A 21,591-nucleotide genomic window follows, 5' to 3' on the forward strand; every position below is an offset into this window, starting at 1 on the left:
ACTTTTACCCCCCCCCCAATATAATACAACTAATCCACAAATATAATCTTGTGCTGTGTTTCTTCAGGGTCTCTGAATTATAAGCAAAAAGGCAAGCAAATATTGTGACTATAACTCTGTTTAGGGACCTGAGCCCTTTTGACTTTCAGGTTTCTCCCTGCTTTTGTACGAGTCCAGGAAGACTCCCAGCAGTCCCAGATGCCCCTCCCCGATCAAGTAAAGCTCAGCCCTGGTAGGGACAGCCTCTCCCTTGGTTTCCCCAGTGCAATCCTGAAGTCAGAATTTCCCAAAGACCTTGATCAACACTGAAAAAGGATAACGTTTAGATAACCCAAGAAACAGAAAACTCGAGGCCAGGTTATTTCTCCCTCCAAGGCTTCTCCCCCTTCTCCCCCCACCCCTGCCCTACCTGAGCACCTTGCTTCCAGCCGCCTGGCCTAGCTCCAGACGAAATGTCACCCGACTGCCCTGTGCAAGGGGGCTGGTCTCTGACCCCGTCGCAGCTGCCAGGCTCAAGGGAGAAATGCCAGCTATGGGGCTCACCAGAAGTCCCACTCAGCTTGGGTTTCCAGACCAAAGAACAGGAAATAGCCGAGCCTCCATAAGTTGAGAGTAGTGAGACATAGCTTGACCCTGCCGAGTCCTCCCACAGGTCCTGAAATGACCCCGCACACACTAGTCCTTCCTCCCTGCTCTCCCTAACATGCCTCTCCAAACCACCACCCTCCCCCGCCCGGCCCCCAGTCCACCTGGCTTACCCTCCTTGGATGAATCACTCTGAAATGCTGCTTTTACCAACGCACTCTCCTGGACCGAACCTCCTTCCTGCCAGCAAGAAGACAGATGCTTCAGCCTTACTTTACCAAGCTGTCGTGCCCTGATTTTTCTGTCATCCCCACCAGCACCCCCACCTCCCCAACAAGCCTTCTGTGTCCCCATGCTCTGCCCTGCCTCCACCTTTGCTCCGTGACCTCACATGGAACACCTCTGTTTGCTCCCCTGCCTATCCGAAGGCTTCCTGTCCTTCAGGGCCTAACTCAGCCTCTGACCCCTGCACCTGCTCTTCTGAACCTTTCTTTACAGCCCTAACCTGTATGAGCCACATCGGTTGTTCCTTCTTTGCTGCGTAGCCGAACACCTTGTCTGTGCCACTAACTCAGGCCCTTACGTGACACTGGTGTGTGTGAGTGTCTGCGGCCATTTTCAGCTCCTCAAGAGAAGGAGCCATCTCTTCGCCGCTTATACCATCTTCTTTGCAGTTTATAGCACAAAGAAGTTGCTTGGTAAATATTCTCTAGGGTGAGTTGAAGTTTAAAATGTATATATCATTTTTCTAAAGACTTTGCTAACTGGAACACACTGCCCCCGACTGTATGCTCTAACAGAGCTTTGAACTGCATTCAGGATAACCTCAGAAAAACCTCAGAGCCGAGTTTCACGATTTTGGAAACCTTTAGCCATGTTGAAGGTTTATAAATTTACACATGGTAATTATACACCCACCAGTAAAAAGCACACATCTGGAGATGTGTAATCCCTTGGGAAGCTGTAGACCCAGCCGAGGTGACAGACGGAGGAAACAGATGTCCTGGAAAATATAAATAATTCCAAAATATTTATTTATGTGAAGTCTATTTATTTTTTTGTTTAATCCCTGCCCCCAATGTGGGGCTTGAACTCACGACCCCCGAGATCAAGAGTCACATGCTCCTCCAACTGAGCCAGCCAGGCGCCCCAAATCCCAAAATATGTATGAAAGCAGGCCTTCAACTGCTACCAGCTCTCTCTTGGACTACCACCAACGTTGGCGACTCTGTGTAGAAGGGAGAGAGGAAGTGGGAATGAAAACCTAAGGCTGCGCCTCCACGGATGGCAGCGGGTGGGGCCAGAACTCGGGGTCAAGCCGGTCAGCCCTGTTTGCGTGTGTGTGTGTGTGTGTGTGTGTGTGTGTGTCCGCACACAGAGCCATGCGGTTTAACTGACGGATACTCCCGGGTGTCTGCTGACCCTGTTGCTGAGGAGAGGACTCTGACGGATAAGCCGTATTGAGAGTGACGTTGGGATGATTCTGGCCTGGGTTTTTTGGCCACCATGTGGGCATTTCCTAAAAACATTTGATTTGGGTCATCAAAACCCCTGCTTTGATTTTTTTTAGTAATATGGCCCCTTAAAAATTAGAGCACTCTGAGTAGCAGTGGACAAAACCCAAATTTGTTTTAAAGTCCCTGCAGGCAGGACTTGGGCTTCCTTTTGATTATTCAGTGTCAGGCCTTGCATCCCAATCATTCTAAACCAGGGGGCAGCAGACAGGAGGACCCCAGCCAGAGAAACAAGATGCATTTGAAACTGTAAACCCACGTCTGTGGCCGGAAGGCAGGGAGGGTGTCCTCGCTGGGGAGTGGCTCGCTCTGTCCCCGAGTTCTCAGTGCTGCGCTCTGGCTGCACGTGCGAGAAAGAGGCTCGGATCTCTCCAGTTTCCTCCAGTCCCATGAGCTGCTTTTGTCAAGCCCTTCATTCCCCCGGTAGACTCCTAGATAGTCCCCGCACCTCCATCCTGTACCCCTGCTGCATTCCTTGCTGTGTTGTGACCCTCGGGGTAAAGACCGAAGTCCTTCACACAACTCACTAAGCTCTTGGCCGTGTGGCGCCTACTTCCCTCCCCAGGCACCGCATCCTACCCCCCACCGTGCTGCACTCCAGCTGTTTAAAAACCATGCTTGGAGTTCCAGGTGCCCACTCTGTTCTGTTGCCTCTAGGCCCCTCCGTGCTCGTCCTTTGGAATGCCTATTCCCCAGTGCCTTTCCTGTGTCTAAGTTCTGTCATCTTCAGCTCACAGTTTAAACATCACCTCCTCAGGAAGCCCTCCCTGACCACCCCACACATGGGGCTGGGGTCCCCCTGGACACCCCTATAGTGACCCTGTTTGGCAGTCTTGTCTCCCATGGGCTTGTGCTCTTGGAGGCCTGAGACTCGGCCTTGTGTCTCAGAGCCTAGCACAGTGCCTGGCTAGATGCTTAAACAGTATTTATTAAATGAAAGAATGTGAAAGAAATGCTCAGGGCTGAAAGTTCTGCTTCTGCCAGGAAATCTGCATTTTAGCCAGTGTTCTAAGAAACCTGACGCCTTCACCTAGCACAGTGAATCCATGCCAGCAGTGGGGAAGGCTGAGAAAGCATCTAGTCCAGTTGTCCCAAACTCCTATGCATCAGAGCCACCTAGGGAGTTGTTAAAAATTACAGTTCCCCTGGCCCTGGACCCGTGAAGGAGCCAGGAAGCTGTATCAGTCAAACTCTTCTGAAGAGTTTGACTAATATTTGGGAACCATTGATTTAGTCCAGCTTTCTCTTTTTACCAAAAGGAAGACGGAGACCAGGAGGGCTAGGTGATATACCCAAGGTTGTATAGCTTATAAGTAGCACAGCCCGGAATGGACTATCTTCTGATCGCAACTCCAGCTCCAAAAGTTCCAGTAACTGTAGCAGGCCAAGGGGGACCTTCAAGAGAGAGCTCCAGGCCATCTTGGCAGCCTCTGCTATCTCTCTGGGTGTTGAGCTCTGCCTTCTACCATGAAATCTAATGTAGATAGATAGTAGCTATTATATATTTGAATGTATTGTATATCTATATTAGAATATGTACTGTATATTAGAAATATATACATATATTTCAGCACTTGTACCTTTCTGCTTTTCTTTAGAAAAGAAGCGGGCAAAGGTAGCTGAACAGCTCACACCCCCCATTCAGGAGGAACCTGAGCCCGTTAGCAATGTCCTACAAGGGGATGACATTCTTGCCTTAGCCATTAAGAAGGAAGACCTGAAGAAGGTAAGGATAAAGTCCAGGGGGCCCTTCCTGCAGGAGCATTTCCGGGTCGGTCGTGTAGTCTAGAACATCAACCATATCCACTGTCTCTCCACCATCTCCCAACTCAGAGGGAGTATCTAATTCCATGGAAAAATTGAACACGGATTCTTTGCACTTTTGCATCTAAAGGAATTTACTATGTTGTTTGTTTTAACATTGCAAAGAGTCCTATAGAACCCTAGGGAAATGAGGTGTTGAGGTGTCTTGCTTCCCATGGAGGCAAGTGCCTGTCGCCGCCATTTTACAGAAGGGAAAATGAGTCTGAGAAGCACGTTACAGACGTGGGTACAGCTGCTAAACCCTAACTCCCTGCTTTACCTGGAAGAGTCAGCCACTTCTCACCTGCACTGTCTGGAGGATTTAAATGTTCCTTTTTTCCTCCCGGACACTACTGAGCCTTACGTCTGTTGCCTCGGCATTTCCTCGACAGACCATATGGACAGAGCTGTAGCGACAGATTTGTCAGCCCTCAGGAATTCCACCAAGAATTAGGACAGAGGAGATGGGTGGTGTTTTTTTCCTCCTCCTGATCTCAAGTGGAATTCTCCTCTTGCTTTGTTTTGTTTTGTTTTTTTTAGCAACACATTCCTCGCTTTATTGAGACACAAGCTAGACCTGCCATTACGCAGAAATTTATCGTCCGTAAACTCAAACCCAAGGATCTGAAGAGGAAGGTCTGCCACCTAGTAGCACGTCCTGCCACCCCAGATGCAGCCACGAAGCCCCTGGACTACTCCGGTAGGGCCCAGCCTTGGCCCTGGCGGCCCTGGCCTCCTGAGTTCATGGGCCGGCCTTGAGAGGAAGCTGGGTCACCGTCGGAAAGTAACCCCCTCGAAACGCTGACATGAGCTAGCCCTTCCCCTCCTCTTTCCCCCAGGCCCAGGTGACAGCTTCCATGGCTGTGACCAGATCCTGCCCCATCACATCTTGGGGAGTCTCCAGGACTTTAAGAGAATTGCAGTTGCTCAAGGGAACACCCAGGTTGGTTTGTAAGAGCTGCTGGGAGGGGAGAAGTCCCTGAAGTCATGCCGGCGTTAACCACCGGAGTCAAGCAGGACTGGGGCACTGGGGTTACAGAGACAGTTCTGTCTCAGCCCTGCAATCTGAAGTGCTCGTGCCCCCCCACCAAGAGTGAAGCCCCTTTAAACTAGCTTCAGCTGAAGTCAGCGGTTCACTATAAGAATACAGAGGTGCCTCAAGGAACCCCAAAGCCAGAGTGTGTTGGCTTCAGTTAGACTGGACCCAGAGAGGCATCAGGGCTCGGGGCTCCCGCTCCCCCGTTGCCCTCCGCTTCTCTGTGCACCAGCTTCATTATCCCTTCTCCAAAGCCTGGCCTGCTCTCCTCTTGGGGACACACGGTGAAGGGGTTGGCTTCCCACAGCTCCTGGGGCCGTGTGTCCATCTGTCTGTCTGTCTGTCTGACTTTCCCCGGCATGCAGTGCTCTGCTCGCTCTCAGCTCCTTTGCTTCCCTGGCTCCAGGCTAAACATCTCTGACGGGTCTGCTGCTAAGAGGCCTGGGGTCTTATAAAAATGGCTCTGTCGCCCTGCAGGTGGAGGTGTCAATTAGCGTCAGTTGTGAGGGGGACAGAGGGACCGCGAGTGGCCAACCACTGTCTCAGAACAAAGGTTCCCATCTGAAGGAGAGGGCTCTGACGGCAGCTTCCAAGGCTCCCTGGTTCCGTCCCTTGCTACATTAGGGTCCAGAAGAGGAGGGACTCTGAGCAGAGGGGGAGGACAGCAAGGGGTGAGGCCTGGAGACGTCTCCGCTCGGCGCCGGCCCCACACCTGCTCGCTACCCTCCGCGCACTCTCCCTGTACTTTGCAGCTGGCCGAGCTGATACGCAGCCCGCCGGGTCTGGTGACCCTAATCTCGGCTAAAGAAGAGCCAAAGCAGAAAGCCCCCAAAGAAAAGAAGCCCCATCCCTGGGCCCCACCTCCTCAGCACAACTTTCTCAAAAACTGGCAGCGCCACATCGCCCTGCGGAAGAAGCAGCAGGAAGCCCTCAGTGGTGAGCCAAGTGGACAGGGTTCCCGCCGGGCCTCGGCCACCACTGAGGCTCCGCTGCCGTGTTTTTCTGTCCCTCCCCCTGGCCCAAGCCTGGATTCAGGCTGGTCACACTGTGCCAACCACTCCAAGTGCGTCTTGGTCTTAGTGGGTCCTGAAATCGGCCCAGCCATGGGGCTGACCAGGCTCATGTTAGGGCCCCTGTTCTGACCTGAGGGAGGGGCTGGGCTGCATTCTTGGCTCCTGCGCTCTCTAGAACACCTGAAGAAGCCAGTGAGCGAGCTGCTGATGCACACTGGGGAGACCTACCGACAGATCCAGGAGGAACGGGAGCTCATTGACCGCCTACTCCCAACACAGCATGATGGGAAGGTAAGGACAGAGTTCCAAGTGCGCTGTGAGGAGGGGTCTGGGCCCAGGGATGGCTGCCTCAGGTTGCAGAGTTAGGAACAAAAAAGTGTGCTCGTTGCAAGGCATTGTTAAGCCCTCGAGGCCTTCACTAAATCCTGTTATTGGTCCATTTATCAGGCGTTCGGCCGCCTGGCTAGCTAGGTTACTCAGCCTGTGGTGGTCAGTGGTAGGCAATGTGAGGGGAAAGATATCACGGGTACTGGGTTATTAGAATAGTCTCAGTGTTCTCCTGAAAGCTGAGGCTCCAGCTTGCAGGTGACCCCGGGCACCATCCTGTGTTGTGGTCTGTCAGCGCGGTGCATCTGTGGGCCCACGCCATCCGTCTGGCCGGTCTGGCCATCTGACAAAGTGGGTGCTTCTGTCCTGCTCTCAGGGCAGCAGTGAATCCCCCGACGGAGGGCATCTGAAGTCTGTGGTGCTCTTCTCCCCCGGGGCCCCCCGCCTCCACCAGCCTCTCTCCCAAGTGCCCAGGTGATCTGACTCCCATGTCCTTCCTGGCCAGTGCTGTGAGGAGACCAGTGGGTTCTGGAGTCGCCTGGAATACTTGGGAGATGAATTGACGGGTCTGGTAATGACAAAGACGAAAGCTCAGCGTGGCCTCCTGGAACCCATCACTCACGTCAGGAAGCCCCAGTGCATCCAGGCGGAGATGGGTAAGCAGCAGGCTGGAGACGCACCGAGAGCTTGCGCCTGGCCTCGGAGGGGGGACTCTCTCTGGAGTGAGAACGGCCTGCGATGGAGGCCCATGACCTTCGGCGGTGCAGCCCCTGCGGCAAGCCGGCGATGGAAGGGGGAGGGGGAGGCCAGTGGGAGCAGGGGCCGTTGGGGCTGCTCTGTCCACGCGGCCGCCGTGGCTCATGGTCATCGAGTACCTGGAATGTGGCCAGTGTGGACGCAGGCGTGCTGTGTGAACTACACACTGAGTTTCGAAGATTAGTACTGAAAGCTATACTGTATTAATCATTTTTATATTGATTACATGTTGAAATGCTACTATTTCTGATCTCTTGGGTTAAGCGATGTTACTAAAGTGAATCTCAAACCTGTCTCTTTTCACCTTTTCCAATGTGGCATCTGGGGAATTTTAAATGACGTCGGTGGCTTGCATTTGTGGTTTGCGTGCTGTTTCTATGCGGCAGCCCTGCTCTGAAGGCTGCCGGGCCGCCTGGGGTCAGCCCCCAGCTGTGTTGGGTTTGCCAAGTCCAGCGAGTTACTTAAGCTCTCTGGTCCTCAGTTTCCCCATCTGTAAAGTACGGTGGGATGTGGGAGTGTTAAAGGAGACAGGGTGTGTAGGAAGAGGTCTGGGCTGGTTGGTAAGCACTCGGTCCAATGTAGCTGCTCTTATGATTATGACCCGAAGGTTTGCAGGGTGGCAAGCTGATCTTGGAGGACTCCCGCATAGGGCAGCTGAGGCCGTAGGTATGGGGCGGGAGGAGCGGAGTCCAGCCGCACAGGGAAGCTGTGTTTTCCCCTTTCCCAAGGTGCTCGCAGAGCCCTTGAGAGTGGGTGGGGAAGTGGCCACCGCAGCCGACTGTGCTGAGGGCCCCTGGACCCCGCTGCTTTAGGGCTGCCGGCTCAGGAGGAGGCTCGATACCGCTACACCTGGGATCGGAGTCTGTTTCTGATCTACCGGCGCACGGAGCTGCAGAGGCTCCTGGCGGAGCTCGATTTCAGCCAGCAGGTCAGTACGCCTCTGGGCCGGCTCCGAAGCCCCTTCGCCACGCGCCCATTTTTCAGTCAGCTAATCTTCCCTTTCTTGGTCTCTCTGAGGATATCGATGGCCTAGAGGTGGTGGGCAGAGGGCAGCCTTTCACGTCTGTTAAGGTGGAAGACGACTCAGTATTTGACAGGAGCCAGGAAAGTTCCTCTGAAGACACGGTGTCCTTGTGAGTTGGCCTGGGCTCTGGGGGGAGAGGTTGGAAAGCGTGGCTTCCCTCGGCACCCACAGTGTAAAGGGCAGACTCCCCCACTCTGAAATCCAGGTGCCTCTGTCCCAGCCTCTCTCTGGGCCCCTTCCAACACCTACGCCAGCTTTTCTGGGACCTTCTGCTCCCTTCCAGGAACCAGCCCCTAATGGGGATTTCCCAGCCATTCCTTTGCTGGTAAATGCCGTGCGTGCCAAGTGGCCGTGAGTGAAGAGTTTCTGTGTATCCAGGAAGTGCCCACCTGTAGGAATAGAGCAGGACGAAGCGAAGCCCGAGTGGAGCTGAGGGTACTCCGTCAGAGGGCAGAGCCAGGCACCTCTCCAGACCTCCTGGCAGCCGTTTCCCTGGGCTCCACAGGGCAAGACTGGGGTAGCCTCCGGGAAAAAGTCATTGGTTTTTCCTGCAGAGACTTCGCCAGTTACCCTGATGTGGTCCCCGTGCCTATTCTTGGCCCTTCTCTGCTGTTCTGTGGGAAGCCAGCTTGCTGGATCAGAGGCAGTAACCCACAGGACAAGGTAAAACCGCTTCCACCCTCACCCCCCTGCTGGCAGGGCCTCCAGAGGTGCAGTCCCAAGGTGGCTGTGGCTGTCACAAGGAGCCTGGACGGTCACCTATTTGCATTTTTATCTGGTCATGCATTCAGCATGTCTGAAAATGGTAACAGCAGTGCTAACTTGTGCCGGAATAAAATCACAAGGCTGAAAAGAGACTGTCACAAGCCACCCAGTTTGTACCTAGCCCCAAGCATGTAAATAAGCAAACCTTCTCAAACAGGTATGGCTTTAAGAAGGTTCTAAAGTAGTCTTCAGGGGCGCCTGGGTGGCTCATTCGGTTAAGCGTCCAACTCTTGATTTCGGCTCAGGTTATGATCTCAGGGTCATGAGATTGAGCCCCATGTCACCCTCCATGCCAGGTGTTAAACCTGCTTAAGAGTCTCTCTCTCCTGGGCGCCTGGGTGGCCCAGTGGGTTTAGCGCCAGCCTTTGGCTCAGGTCGTGATCTCAGGGTCCTGGGATCCAGTGCCACGTCTGGCTCCCTGCTCAGCGGGGAGTCTGCTTCTCCCTCTCCCTCTGCTCCTCCCCCCTGCTCATGCTCTCTATCTCCCTCTGTCTCAAATAAATAAAGTCTTCAAAAAAAAAAAAAAACTGAAAAAAGATGCTCTCTCTCTCCTTCCTCTGCCCCTCCCCCACCCCCTAGGAGGAGGACTCTTCATCAGATACAAAATCTGTTTTCTCTCCCCTTCTTGCTGGGGATGGCAGCCTCAGAGATAGCCACTATTGGGGCACAATGACAGCACTCGGAGCACCCAGGCCCTGGAGGACTGGGACACGGGCCTTTCAGTGCCAAACTCAGAAAAGTCCCCGGCAAACCAGGATGAATTGGTCACCGTCGACCAGAGCCTCCCTCAAAGACATTTCTCACACCTCCTCCTTCCCTAGAAGCATGTTGGAATTGCCGTCCGCTTGACCTTCGAAACTCTAGAAGGGGAGAAGACATCTTCGGAACTGACCGTGGTCAATAACGGCACAGTGGCCATCTGGTACGACTGGCGGCGGTGGTCCCAGCTGGACTCTTTCCAAGGCCTGAAGAGAAACAGGATGCCGCGGTTTTATTTCAACAACCGGGAAGGTACCTGGCTGCCCTGCTCCCTGCCTCCTGTCCTCGCTCTGTGAGGAGCCGAAGTTTGGCCAATGCTCCTGCAAGGTTGAGCCGCTGTCCCCTGCCTCATCCCTCCCATTTCTGTGTCTGCTCCTAACTGTTCATGTCTGTTGGGGGGACGGTCAAACTTTTGAGAACACAGGGAGGCGAGTCACCAGGGAGCAGAAGCTTCCTGGGATTCAGTTACCTATATGCTCAGGCCTGAGGCTAGGATGCCCCCCCATCCCTGTTTGCCTGGAACTTCCCAGTTTTTGTCCCACATCCCAGGAGACCCCTCAGTTCTGGGCAAACCGGGATGGTCGGTCATTCTGCCTGGGGCTCAGTTAACTGTATATGCCTAGGCTTAGGGCTCAGTTAACCGTATACATGCAGGCTTGGGGCCTAGCGAGCTCCTGTGTGGTGAACACCTCTGTCTTGGTCCCTCTCAGGTGTGATTCTGCCTGGAGAAACGAAAACCTTTACCTTCTTCTTCAAGTCTTTGCAAGCTGGGATCTTCAGGGAATATTGGGAGTTTGGGACCCACCCCACCCTATTAGGAGGGGCCCCCCTGCAGGTCAATCTCTACGCTGTCTCCCTCACCCAGGACATTTTTAGGGAAGAAAGGAAGTTACTGAAGGTAAGAGACGCAAGACCTGGGGCCCGTGGACACCAGATAGGTTCTCCTGGACTTCTTCCTGGTGCTGCCTGCGGGGATCCTGCTTCCCCCAGCCCCAGAGGTGAAATTTTCACAAAGGGGCAGCTGCTTTGCTCCACACACACTCCCCAGGGCTTTGTGATGTAGAAGGTGGGCGGTGGGGGGAGGAGGAACAGCTTTCTGCCCCACTCAGCCTGGAGGCCCACAGAACTGCTGGAAGGGCCATTTGTTCACTGTTGTCTGACGCTATCTGGTGGGTGGGATTTAACTGACAACCCTTCAAAACCAGAGAGAACAACCTAACTAGCTGGGCTGACACCTGGAGAGAGTGAGGTGGGCCCTGGACCCCAAGTTGGTTCCAGAGCTGGCCAGCTGGGGCAGAAAGCTGCCCTGTTTCTACTGTGGCCCCCAGATAGGAGCCAACTACTTTAGCTGGGGCTTGGCCCGCCGTGAGCACAGGTAACGTGGACAAGTGCCACGTCTGCTTTACTTGCTGACTGTAGGACCTCCCTCTCACACGAGACGCCCCCTCCCACTCTTCCTGTGACACCAACCGTGTGACCAAGCCACATTCGCACCAGGGCCCAAACCGTGTGGCCCCTGCTCCTTCCCTTCTTCCTAACCTGGGGGAAATGCTGACTGTGTGACCTTCTGGCCCCATGAGGGAGCAACACCTCTGGGCCTGGCTTCCCCCCCATAGCCTGTCAGCCTCTTTTAGGGAACAGCAATATTTGGCGATACCCAGGGGTTTTGAGTCTGGGAACAGGAGTGTGTGAGCATTTGTGTGTGTGTGTCTGTGTGTATGAGAGAGAGACAGAGAGACAGTGGCAGGAGCTCAACCCCTAGGAAGGCACAAAGTCCTGAGGGCTCTGGCTCCCCTTGAGGATGCAACATGGTTTCAAAAGCCTGAGCCGCCATCTTGTCGCGCCTTCCTTTCCCCAGTGCAAGCTGGCTGCCCACGAAGCAGTCACCATCGTGGAGAGCGTGCTGCAGGAGCTGCTGAGCGGGATCCTGACCCCGGAGCGTGCACAGTCCCCCGTGGACGCCTATCTCACCGAGGAGGACTGGTTCCACCATCAGAATCCTCGGGTACAGGCCCAGCGGCGGCCCCTGTGCCCTCACGTGGGCCCGGGCTCGTTCTGAGCACCTTCCATGAGTAACTCACTTTCTCCTCACGGCAGCCCGGGGACGGGGGTACTATGTATCTCCTCGCTTTCCAGTGAGGAAACTGAGGCCCAGGGCGGTTAAGTAATTAGCCCAAGATAACTTAGCAGTAAGTGGATGCTTGGTCAGGATAGAGCTTCACAAGCTCCTTCCTTCAAACCCCATCTTACTTGGAAATGCAAATACCGAAAAAGCTCTAAGTTGGAGACAAGCTGGAAGGGGAAGTGAGGAGCTGCTCTGGCCGCAGCGGCTCCTGCTGGCTGCCTCCCTGTAGCCTCCATCCGTGCTCTTGCTCTCGAGGGAATGGGGAAACCGGAGCAGGCCGGCTGGGACTCTGGGGACCCCCCCCACCTCCCCATCACGTGGCTTCGCTTGTCTTTGCTGCAGCTGCATTACCAGTACCAGGTGGTAGAAAGCCTGCACGGCCTGTGGCGCCAGTACTTGGTCCTGACCCCCAAGGCCCAGGAGGCCAGGCCCGGCGAAGAGGAGCACCTCAGCCCCAGGACCCGGGCTGCCGCGACTCCGCCAGCCTCCTCCGAGAAGCCCTCCGAGATCAGGGAGCCTTCCGCACACTTCAAGAGCCCCGTCTCAGAATCCCAGCTGTCCCAGCCGGAGAATGAAACCCTGAGGGACTCCCGAGATGCTTTTGGGTTGCAGAAGCCTGGGGCAGGGGCCCGGGTTTCCCAGCGGAAGAGCATTATGGAGGAGATCCTGGTGGCGGGGAGCTCAGACCCGCGGAACACCAAGAGCCCCTGGGAGCTGGATGGCCTTCCCCCACCTGAATGGAACCTCTGCTTGGAAGATTTCAGAAAGGTGCTCCCCTGGCTCTGCAGGGGTGGGTAGGATGGAGGTCCCGGCCCTGGCAGTCCCCCTGGCCCCCATGGGCCAAGAAACCCTTCTGAGGGCCTGGAGGAAGAAGTCTCTTGGGTCATCTCTTTGTCTTGGGTGCTTAGGCGTCATAGTGCAGTGGGGAGGCGGGTTCCCTCTCTGACCCAGGCATACCTTGGAGAAGCGGTTCATGGGTACATAGTTCTGGGGGAGGTCCGCGCTCCATGGCCGCATCTGCTCCTGGCCATCTCTTCACCGCACCAGGCCCGTCACTAGAGGACGCAGGGACCTTTGGTGTCCTGGGTGGGACCGCTGCCCATGGTACCTACAACCCCACCAGGCAGTGATGGCACTCCCCGAGGAGAGCCAGAGGGAAGACGCCCTCGTCAGGCTCAACAAAGCAGCCCTGGAGCTCTGCCAGGAGCAGAGGCCCCTGCAGTCTGACTTCCTGCACCAAGTGTGGTAAGCGTCCCCCTCCCCCCTCCCCCACCCAGAGCTGGCCCCGCCTCCCCTCTGTGGCGTCTAGCCTGTGGTTCTGGGAACGAGTCCTAAGGCTCCCCTGGAGCCCGGGGGGCAGAAAGGTGCTGAAGACACTCCCCGCTTTGGCACCTGCCACAGCAGCCCCCTTGCCGCCTGCCCCCCTCTGGAGCAGTTAGAGCAGAGGGGGCACCCAGTCTCTCTCCCACTCTCGCCCGGTTCCTTCTCAATGAGCAGAGGAATGGGCCAACGAGGAACCAGAGGGCAGTGAGGAAGGGGCACAGTGAGGCCATGAAAAGCCTCATCTCTCCTGTGGAACTTGCTTGGCTATGCGTGGGTGCCTGCGGTGGGGCCCTCAGGAAATCTCACGCAAGTTCCCCCACTCCCTTCGGGCTGGACCCAAGTCTAGCCAGGGTCTCAAGCTGGAGGCTGGACTGACCTAACCGTCGTCCTAGGCCACTCTTTCCCGGCTGCTGCCTGAGGGAAGCCAGATCCCTATCTGAGCGCGGGCACAGGTGCTGGTGAGGCTGCTGGCCCGTCCATGGTAGCCCCCGGCACCCCTGTCTTAGAAGGGAAGGACCCATGCCTCCGCACGTTCAAGGGCAAATGAGGGGTGATGGCTTTCTCCAGTGTGCCTTGCTCTCTAGTTTGCAGCTGTGGCGGGATGTGATCGATGGCCTGGTGAGCCATTCCCTATGGCTGAGGGCTCTGCTGGGCCTGCCCGAGAAGGAGACCGTCTATTTGGACATTCCAGAAGACCAAGGTCAGACTGCCGCCACGCACCGCATAGCCTCCCCACCCCTCCCCCCAGCTGGCAGTGGCACCTCAGCCATGTGCGCCCTTCTGGGGTGACCTCTGTTAGGTTTATCCATGGAGTAGGGCCCGTTACCCTCCTGTCTACTGTCAGGATTTGGGACCTAGAAGCCCCCTGTGTGACCACCTTCGTTCAGTCCCCTGGTTTTATAGGTGGAGTGCCAGAAAGGTCCTGTGACTTGCCACACATAGGTGGGGCGGTGGTGGAGCTGGGACTGGAACCAGGCGTCCCACCCCTGCCCTGCAGTTCACACACCTGAACTGGGGGCTCTGCTTCTGTCTGGGAGCACGAAAGGCTCAGGGCCCTTGGCTTTTCCCACCCTGCCTGTGGGGTCCACAGGCCAGGTCACGTGGTCTTCCACTTACCTCCCTTAGATAGAAAGTCTCCTCTTGGCACGGAAGTGAAAATAACTACTACGAAATTTGGGAAGGAGGACCGGAAAGGGGCAGCCCAGGAAAAGAAGCAGCTGGGAATCAAAGAGGACAAAAAAGCAGCCAAGTTGCCAGGGAAAGAGGCATGCCGGGACATAGGGTGGGCCTCAGGTGGGGCTCAGGAGGTGTCGGAGGGGCTGTGGCAGGTGGGCGCTCACTCTAGCATGAGGCCCTGGCTCTCCCAGTGAGCTGCTCTTGAGAAAGCCCTGGACCTCCCTGGGGAGCTCCTGAAGGCTATGCATGTCTCCATCTCTCCAAGCAGGACCGTTCAAACAGCAAGAAGCACAAGGCAAAGGATGACAAGAAACCGATGAAGTCTTCAAGTCGGGACAGGCTTTCCTTGGAAGACCCTGCCCCTGACAGCACGACCCCTTCTCAGGAACCCATAGATCCCCTGGTCATGGAGAAGTACACCAAGAGGCTGCAGACGGAGGTGAGGGCACGAGCCCTGCACCCAGCTCACGCCTGCTCTGCGGGCCTTCCTCCCCTCCCTCATCCATCCCGTTGATTCCAAAAGCAATCAATGCCTAGTGTGTCCATGCTGGAAGACGGAAGCAGAGCCGCCCTTGTGAAGGGCATCCTAGTGTGCAAGACAGACCTCGTGCATAAGCGACACACCCTGTATGTTAGGTGGCAAGCACTCTGGGAGAGAGAGAGAGAACCGGGGGCCAGGGGTGGGGAAGGCCTGGGTGCCGGCAGGGAGCCTCCCTGAGAAGGGGACATCGAACAGGCTTGAAGGGAGATGAGGGGTGGCCCTGTGGCCATGGAGGAAGAGTGCCCTGGGCAGAGGGGGCAGCTAACTCAGGGGAGAGAGTGGGCTGGGAGGACGGAGGACAGGGAGGCCACCGAGAGGGAGCAGGTCACAAGTCAGGTGGGGCTCTGCAGGCCACTGTGTGGACCTAGGGTTTCTCTGAGTGACATGAGAAGTCCGCAGGGGTTCGAATGGAGGAGTGACACAGTGTGACTTGGGAGATCACTCTGGCTGCAGTTAGGAAAACTGACTGGAGGCACAGAGTGGCAGCCCCTCCCCTTTCTGCTGCTCCCACTTCCCCCTCTGCATGAGTTGCACTTGGTAGAGGTGTCCGTTGGGGGAACAGCCTGTCGTAGAGTGAATTTCCAGCAAGTGTAAGGGTTGGGGCGCACTGGCGAGACTTCATGCTGGTATGTTCTTAAGCTGCAAGTCCGGAGAGATTCACCCAGGTATTGTGTTCCGTTCTTTGTTATTGTTTCGGAAGAGAGGTCCACAAAGCCACACTCGATCGTCACCATGTCTAATGGCGGTGCTTTGTCTGCCTCCAGTGTGGACGGCTAGATAGTAGGGATTGCGTCATGGACATTGTGGTAACGTCCCGGATCGCATTTGAGCAGAAGTTCCATTTGCTGCTGGTGACATCACGCGATTTCTGAAGGTTGATAGGGTCTAGAAAGGAATCCAAGGGCTTTCTGCAATGAAGAATCAGCTTGTCAAGGCCCCTGTGGTCCAGCCCCATGGGAGGGCACGGTCCTGGGGACATTTCAGTCTGTGGATCTGTGATCTTACCAGAAGGAAAGCTGACCCCTGGGTGGCCAGGGTGGAGCTGGACCACCCACCCCCGGGGCTACATGGGTACCGTTCCCTGGAATTGCCCCTTTAACCACTCCAGGCTCTTGTGCCCCCATATGTCCCAAAGGCCTGGTGCAGGATTACTTCCCCAGGCAGTTTGAAAAATAAAACTATTTGTAAAAACAAAAGTTCTACAGAAACGCCGCAGGTTTGGTTTTACCCCTTCTGCGGCTCTTCCGTCCTGGTGTAGACCTGTCTGGCCTCATCGCAGGCTGGGAGGTCGCTGTCCGCAGAGCGAACCTCTGGCTGTGGTTTCACCCCGTTCTTCCAGGTCTATGGGCTGCTGGACACCCTGGTGACTGATCTGATGGTCCTGGCTGACGAGCTCAGACCCGTAAAGGATGTCGAGGAGACTTTACGTTTTTGTACCTGACTCATGTGCCCCAGAGGCCTTCTGGGAAACTGGTTGACAAACAAATCAATAAAGAACCTTTAGGTTCCCACCACTTCCTTTAGGCCTTCATGTCTTGGATGTCGGATCTTGATGAGGGCAGCTCATGGCCGGGGTCTCCCATGTCCCACCTCCCTTAGATTCTCCTCCTCCTAGTTCCTGGAGCCATCCGACAGGAGGAAGGAGAAACACACCCGGAAGGTGATGTGTGGGATGATGAGCAGAAGAGCAAGTCGGTACCAGGACGAGGAATGAATCAGGTGACAGGACAGACAGCATCACCCCTTGAAATCCCTTCCTCTGACCTTCCTTGACCCACACTTTTGGGGTCACGCTTCCTGAAACCAGGTCTTCCCCAGGTGTCATCACCCAGCATGACCAAGTGTGAGACCAGGGGAACTGGACCCCCTGGGGCCTACCTCCCTGAGATCCTCCCACTTCAGCTGGGTCGAGGGCCTGGTCCCAGTTCCTGGGGATCATGCCCACCACACGGTCAGACCCTAGAGGCCAGATCCCTGTGTCCTCGGCAGCCTGTCTCCTCCCCTCCTCATGTCAGGCCAGCTGGCCCCGTTGAGCCACTTTTTGCCTTGAAAGCATCCTCTGGACATTATGCTCGCGCCCTTGCTCCGAGAAATGGGAAGTGGACAAGAGGGGGCTCCTGGAAAGGAAAGTCAGCTGTCAGCTCAGACTCGGTACCCGAATGGCTTTCTGTCCAAAATCATCATTCTGGGCCGGACCTCCTGTGCCCGGTGGGCTCCAGGCTTCCAGAATTTGAAGAGCAACTTGGCTAACGCTGGGCTCACTGCCTTAAGTGCCGGTGGAGCAGAAGTGGGGGCCGGAGTTGGGGTCCTGGCCGCAGCCTCCCACCTGCTTGGTTTTGCATTTGGCGCTTCTGACAAAACCCTCAAGGGCCTCAGCACCCTCCAGCTGAGAGTGGGAGGAGTTTTGGAGAGAGCAGGTCTCTCTGTTCCTCAGAGAGGCAGAGAGGGGTTACGCTTGGAGCCTGGATGGCCCCTTCAGGGTGGCTGAGGGGGCCAGCTGGAGCCCACAGAAAACAAACCCACCAAAGGCCAGCCCCCCCCCGGGGGGGGAATGGTTTTCCTGGCCCAGCGGAGATGGGCAGGAGTGGGGTGGGTGTTGAAGCCCCCCACCCCCCTTTCCTGTTGAGGCAGTGGAAGGGTTAACTCGCTGCAGGGTGGGAGTGGGCTACCAGCCCTGGCTCTGGATCTGTACCTCCTGGGGACAGGCAGCAGGCAGGCCTCCCGCCTCCGAAGGTGCCTCCCGCCTGGCCAGCAGGAAGGGGTTAACCAGCCCCGCGCTTCCTCCTGTGTCCTGTTACTGCTGAGGCAGACCGGCCGGGCCAGACGAGCAACTTTCCTGCGAGTGCTGAGTGCTGCCTGCCGGCTGGGCGGCCGCAAGACCGGCAGGCAAGAGGCAGAGCTGCAGCCCACTCTGGGGACCCTGCCGCCACCCTTCCAAGGGGTTTGAGCCTCCTGGGAGAGGGTGGGCATCTCCAGGACGAGGGTCCATGGTGGATGGCCCTGGGGACGCTCTCGAGGCTGTGCTGTGCCCCTGCCACGCGGGTCGGAAGGTCACTGCAGAGGCCGCTTGAGGTCCCGGGGCTGGGGCCAAGGGAGCCTGCACCAGAGGTAAGCTGGCCCCTCCCTGGCCGCGGGGGTGCCTCTCAGGGAAGGCTTGGGGCTTTGCCTTCCTCCCCGGTTCCAGGGAGAGGGAGGAGGAGGACAGGGCCACAGAGGATCCTGGAGGCATCCTGCCTGCTGCCCCTCCCTCTCCCTCCCTGCGGCCCCCAGGAAGCAGGACTCAGGCTGGCTCCCCACCCTGGGACCAGCATCTTTGGTGGCATTCTCCACAGACTTCCATCCTCCTCTGCCCACCCCTGCTCCTCAGCCCCTGTTGCACCTCCAGCCTCAGGGCAGCCCCCACCTCCTTCCAGGGTCCCAGGACGCAACCACCCGGGGCTGACTTAAGCTTAGAGCTCCAGCTCACACCTGTCCCTCCACCGGCTGGAGTTACTCACTCCCACTCCCTCGGCTCCCCGCCCTGTGGCTCCCGCGGACCTGATTCGGGGCAGAGGTTGGGGCTGTCATAGCGGAGGCTAGGAGGCGCTCCGGGCTGGTGGGGCACACACACACTTTGGACAAACTCTTGCACGTGACTCAACATATCTAAGCTCCTTCCTTCTCCCTGAATCCCTGCTCTGGGGCTGCCCTCTACTTCCTTAGCCCTGACAGTTTCCCCAGTCCTGAGGAAAGAACCCCCCTCACCCCTGTAAAGGGTTCCTTGGCACCCTATATAAAGGAGAGAGCTGAGACCTGTGCCCCAGGGCCTGCCCTGTCCTTCCCTCCACCTGCCAGGGTCTGGCTCAAGGTCACTGCAGTAATTCCATACCCGCCCGCCCGGGCCTGCCGCTGCCGCCACTGGCTGCTGGGTTTCTGTTTCACTCCCTTTTATTTCTGGGCATATTGTGTTCGATAAAACCCTGGGCTTGTAACACCGCTGGCAGGGCTCCCAGCTGTCTCTCCCGTTCCTTCGTTCCTTCGTTCCTTCCTTTCCTCCTCCCTCCCTTCCGTGCTCTCTGGGGCTCACCCTGCCCCCTCTTCCTCCGCACCTTGTCCCTTCTAACTTTAGGAGAGGGAAGTCCAGGCACCTCCCAGAGGCTTCTGATCCATCCCTTGCCCCAGCTCTGGCAAAGGTGTGCAGAGAAAGCTCCTCCGATTCCCCCTCTAGAAGGAGAGTCCAGGCAGGGCTGCAGGCTCCGAGCTGCGAGCTGCGGGGCCCCTCCCAGGACCCCAGGCTGGGCTGCAGCACCAGGGAAGCCAGGCTCTGGTAGGGCTGCTGGTGGAGTCAGGATGCCTGACTGGTTCTGCTGGTTTCTGCGGCCAGCACTGGGAGGGCCATGCACTCAGGGCGGGCTGTGGCGCACAATTATTTCTCATCTTGACTCTTGCCACCCTCCAGCCCACTGGTTGGGGAGGTAAAGACAGGTCTGAGTCACTAGTGAGGGGGAGGGCAAGAGTTAAACAAGCGTTGGCCGTGGCATCTCCACAGAAGGCCTGCCAGGCTGGACGGACAGACAGCAGGCAGAAGGTAGGCAGCCTTTCAGCCAGCATTCCATCCTCCTGCTGTCCCACGGGATCCCCTCCTCTGGGCCCAAGCTCTCCCAGGCACCTGGGCCCTGAAGAAGCCTGCCAAGGCCTGCTGGCTGCTTTGAACTGAGCCCAGGGCTGGCAGGGCTGTGTGGAGGAAAGTCCAAATGGGGGAGGGCAGGATGGGCATCTTCTGACTCCTGCTGAGACCCAGGGTAGAGCTGAGAGGTCGTGGTGGTATTGGTGGGGGTTCACAGGTGCTGTGGAGGCTCTGTGGGTCGAGCCTGTGTGTGTCTGTGTGTGCGTGTACCTGTACCAGAGAAACAGCTGTGGCAGGGGGATTCTGGTTTGGGTTTCTGGTAGGGCCCTGGGAGAACCTTTTTCTGTCTTGAACCTGGGTTTGCTTTCCCCAGATGGCCTAGTCCTGAAGCTGGGTGGGGAGGGCAGCGGGTGGACCCTGTTTCCCCCTCAGCTGGGGTATCAGGGGTCTGCCCCACACCCAAGGCCTCAGGTTTGGGGCGCTTAGGCCAGACTTGCCTTCAGGGAGCTTACATTCTGGCCAAGATGGGACTGAATAAAGCAATCAGATGAATTAATTACAAAACCAGTAACCCTGACAGTAAGTATGGGATTCGTCTTCTAGAGACCTAGGTGTTTGTCCCAGCTCTGCTGCCTGTACACCATGCCACTGTGGGCAGGCCACGACCCTCCCTGACCTCAGTGCTCTGGTGTGTACCACAGGGGTGACAGTGGCTAGGTCTCTTTGAGAGGCAGGCCCCCCCTTCCTGCCCCATTCTCCTCTCTAGGCTTCTGGCCCAGCTCAAGTATTCCCTCTGAGCTACCCTTTCTCACCCTGCAGCTTCACCTTCCCTTCAGATCTCTGGCCGTCACCTCCACTGGGAAGTCCCCCCGATTTTCCTAGCTTGGGTGCTCCTGGGCATGCCCATGCTCGACTGAATCGTCTTTGCCCCTGCAGCTGGATGTGTGTGGGCCAGGACTTGTGCTCTGTGCCTGGCACGGGGTCGGGCTCAGAGAAGGGCCCAGGGACTAGGCGTTGGATGAATTAAGGTGCGCAAACTAACGCCATGAGAAAGGAAGAGAATGGGGTCCGAGGAGCTGGAAAGGACACGTCCTAAGCTAGATCCCGGCAGAAATGGGAGCCGTAGCCAAGCAGGAGCAGGGCGGGCTGGCATTCCTGGGGGTGACTTTCGTGTGTCTCGCTAAGGGCAAGAGCTGGCAGGTGGGGGAGGGTGTCTGCTGGGGTAGGTCATGGCTCATGCCAGCTCTGTGACTCTCACTTCCCCGTCTGTGACCGGAGGTAATAACGATCTCGTCTTTGTAGTGCGACTGTGATGAGCAATGAGCACACGACGCTAGAAGTGCCTGCCGAATTCTATGTAAAATAAGAAAAATAAAAATAAGTGCCTGCCAGAGGCTGCTCCTGGCCGCGGGGACCCCTGGCCAGGCCTTCAGTCCGTGGCTGCGGGACCGTCGAGGCGGGCCACCGCCCCTGAGTTCCGTCCCTCTCTTCCTCAGACTCATGTGGAACCCAAGGACGCAGCCGCCCTGCTGAGAGCACGGCGGCCCATCTCTGGAGACTGTGACCTCGAGACGGTGGCCCTCGGCCCTCCACCTCCAGCTGGGGCGGGGGCCGCCCATCGCCAAGTCCCCAGCCATGACGACGTCGGCGCTGCGGCGTCAGGTCAAGAACATCGTGCACAACTACTCGGAGGCAGAGGTCAAAGTGCGCGAGGCCACCAGCAACGACCCGTGGGGCCCGCCCAGCTCGCTCATGTCGGAGATCGCCGACCTGACCTTCAACACAGTGGCCTTCGCCGAGGTCATGGGCATGCTGTGGCGGCGGCTCAACGACAGCGGCAAGAACTGGCGGCACGTGTACAAGGCGCTGACGCTGCTGGACTACCTGCTCAAGACGGGCTCCGAGCGGGTGGCCCACCAGTGCCGCGAGAACCTCTACACCATCCAGACGCTCAAGGACTTCCAGTACATCGACCGTGACGGCAAGGACCAGGGCGTCAACGTGCGCGAGAAGGTCAAGCAGGTGATGGCCTTGCTCAAGGACGAGGAGCGCCTCCGGCAGGAGCGGACCCACGCCCTCAAGACCAAGGAACGCATGGCGCTGGAGGGCGCGGGCATCGGCAGCGGGCAGCTGGGCCTCGGCCGCTCTCGCGGGTCCCCGTCCTCCTACAACTGTGAGTGAGCCCCGGGGGCGGGGGGTGCGGCCCGAGTTCCGAGGGATGTCACGAGCACTCAGGGA

The 21,591-nt window shown here is 57.1% G+C and overlaps 2 protein-coding genes across 4 annotated transcripts in view; both read left to right on the forward strand.

Moving 5' to 3' along the window:
- Positions 1 to 16,261, forward strand: part of LOC103660912 (MYCBP associated protein) — an 18,539-nt gene extending 2,278 nt beyond the window's left edge. For 2 of the 3 annotated variants that reach the window (XM_040640826.1, XM_040640829.1), the window contains exons 2-19: positions 3,698 to 3,825; positions 4,443 to 4,602; positions 4,742 to 4,845; positions 5,691 to 5,874; positions 6,127 to 6,242; positions 6,784 to 6,934; positions 7,847 to 7,962; positions 8,052 to 8,167; positions 8,613 to 8,721; positions 9,645 to 9,834; positions 10,293 to 10,480; positions 11,441 to 11,587; positions 12,050 to 12,475; positions 12,831 to 12,952; positions 13,615 to 13,730; positions 14,156 to 14,295; positions 14,475 to 14,645; positions 16,087 to 16,261. In XM_040640826.1, coding sequence (XP_040496760.1) covers positions 3,698 to 3,825; positions 4,443 to 4,602; positions 4,742 to 4,845; positions 5,691 to 5,874; positions 6,127 to 6,242; positions 6,784 to 6,934; positions 7,847 to 7,962; positions 8,052 to 8,167; positions 8,613 to 8,721; positions 9,645 to 9,834; positions 10,293 to 10,480; positions 11,441 to 11,587; positions 12,050 to 12,475; positions 12,831 to 12,952; positions 13,615 to 13,730; positions 14,156 to 14,295; positions 14,475 to 14,645; positions 16,087 to 16,188 — 2,786 coding nt within the window. In that variant the 3' untranslated portion in view covers positions 16,189 to 16,261. Of the gene's footprint in view, positions 1 to 3,697; positions 3,826 to 4,442; positions 4,603 to 4,741; positions 4,846 to 5,690; positions 5,875 to 6,126; positions 6,243 to 6,783; positions 6,935 to 7,846; positions 7,963 to 8,051; positions 8,168 to 8,612; positions 8,722 to 9,644; positions 9,835 to 10,292; positions 10,481 to 11,440; positions 11,588 to 12,049; positions 12,476 to 12,830; positions 12,953 to 13,614; positions 13,731 to 14,155; positions 14,296 to 14,474; positions 14,646 to 16,086 lie in introns of those variants that run through there. The other variant, XM_040640828.1, reaches the window with a different exon arrangement.
- A 4,443-nt stretch (positions 16,262 to 20,704) lies between these two features.
- On the forward strand, positions 20,705 to 21,578 carry LOC121105020 (epsin-3-like). The gene has a single exon (XM_040640832.1). It carries the CDS (start codon positions 20,989 to 20,991, stop codon positions 21,532 to 21,534), a length of 546 nt encoding a protein of 181 aa, XP_040496766.1. The 5' UTR covers positions 20,705 to 20,988; the 3' UTR covers positions 21,535 to 21,578.
- The last annotated feature ends 13 nt before the right edge of the window (positions 21,579 to 21,591 follow it).

Source organism: Ursus maritimus, unplaced genomic scaffold, assembly GCF_017311325.1.
Source record: "Ursus maritimus isolate PB19 unplaced genomic scaffold, ASM1731132v1 scaffold_24, whole genome shotgun sequence".
In the NCBI taxonomy this organism is placed as follows: Eukaryota; Metazoa; Chordata; class Mammalia; order Carnivora; family Ursidae; genus Ursus; species Ursus maritimus.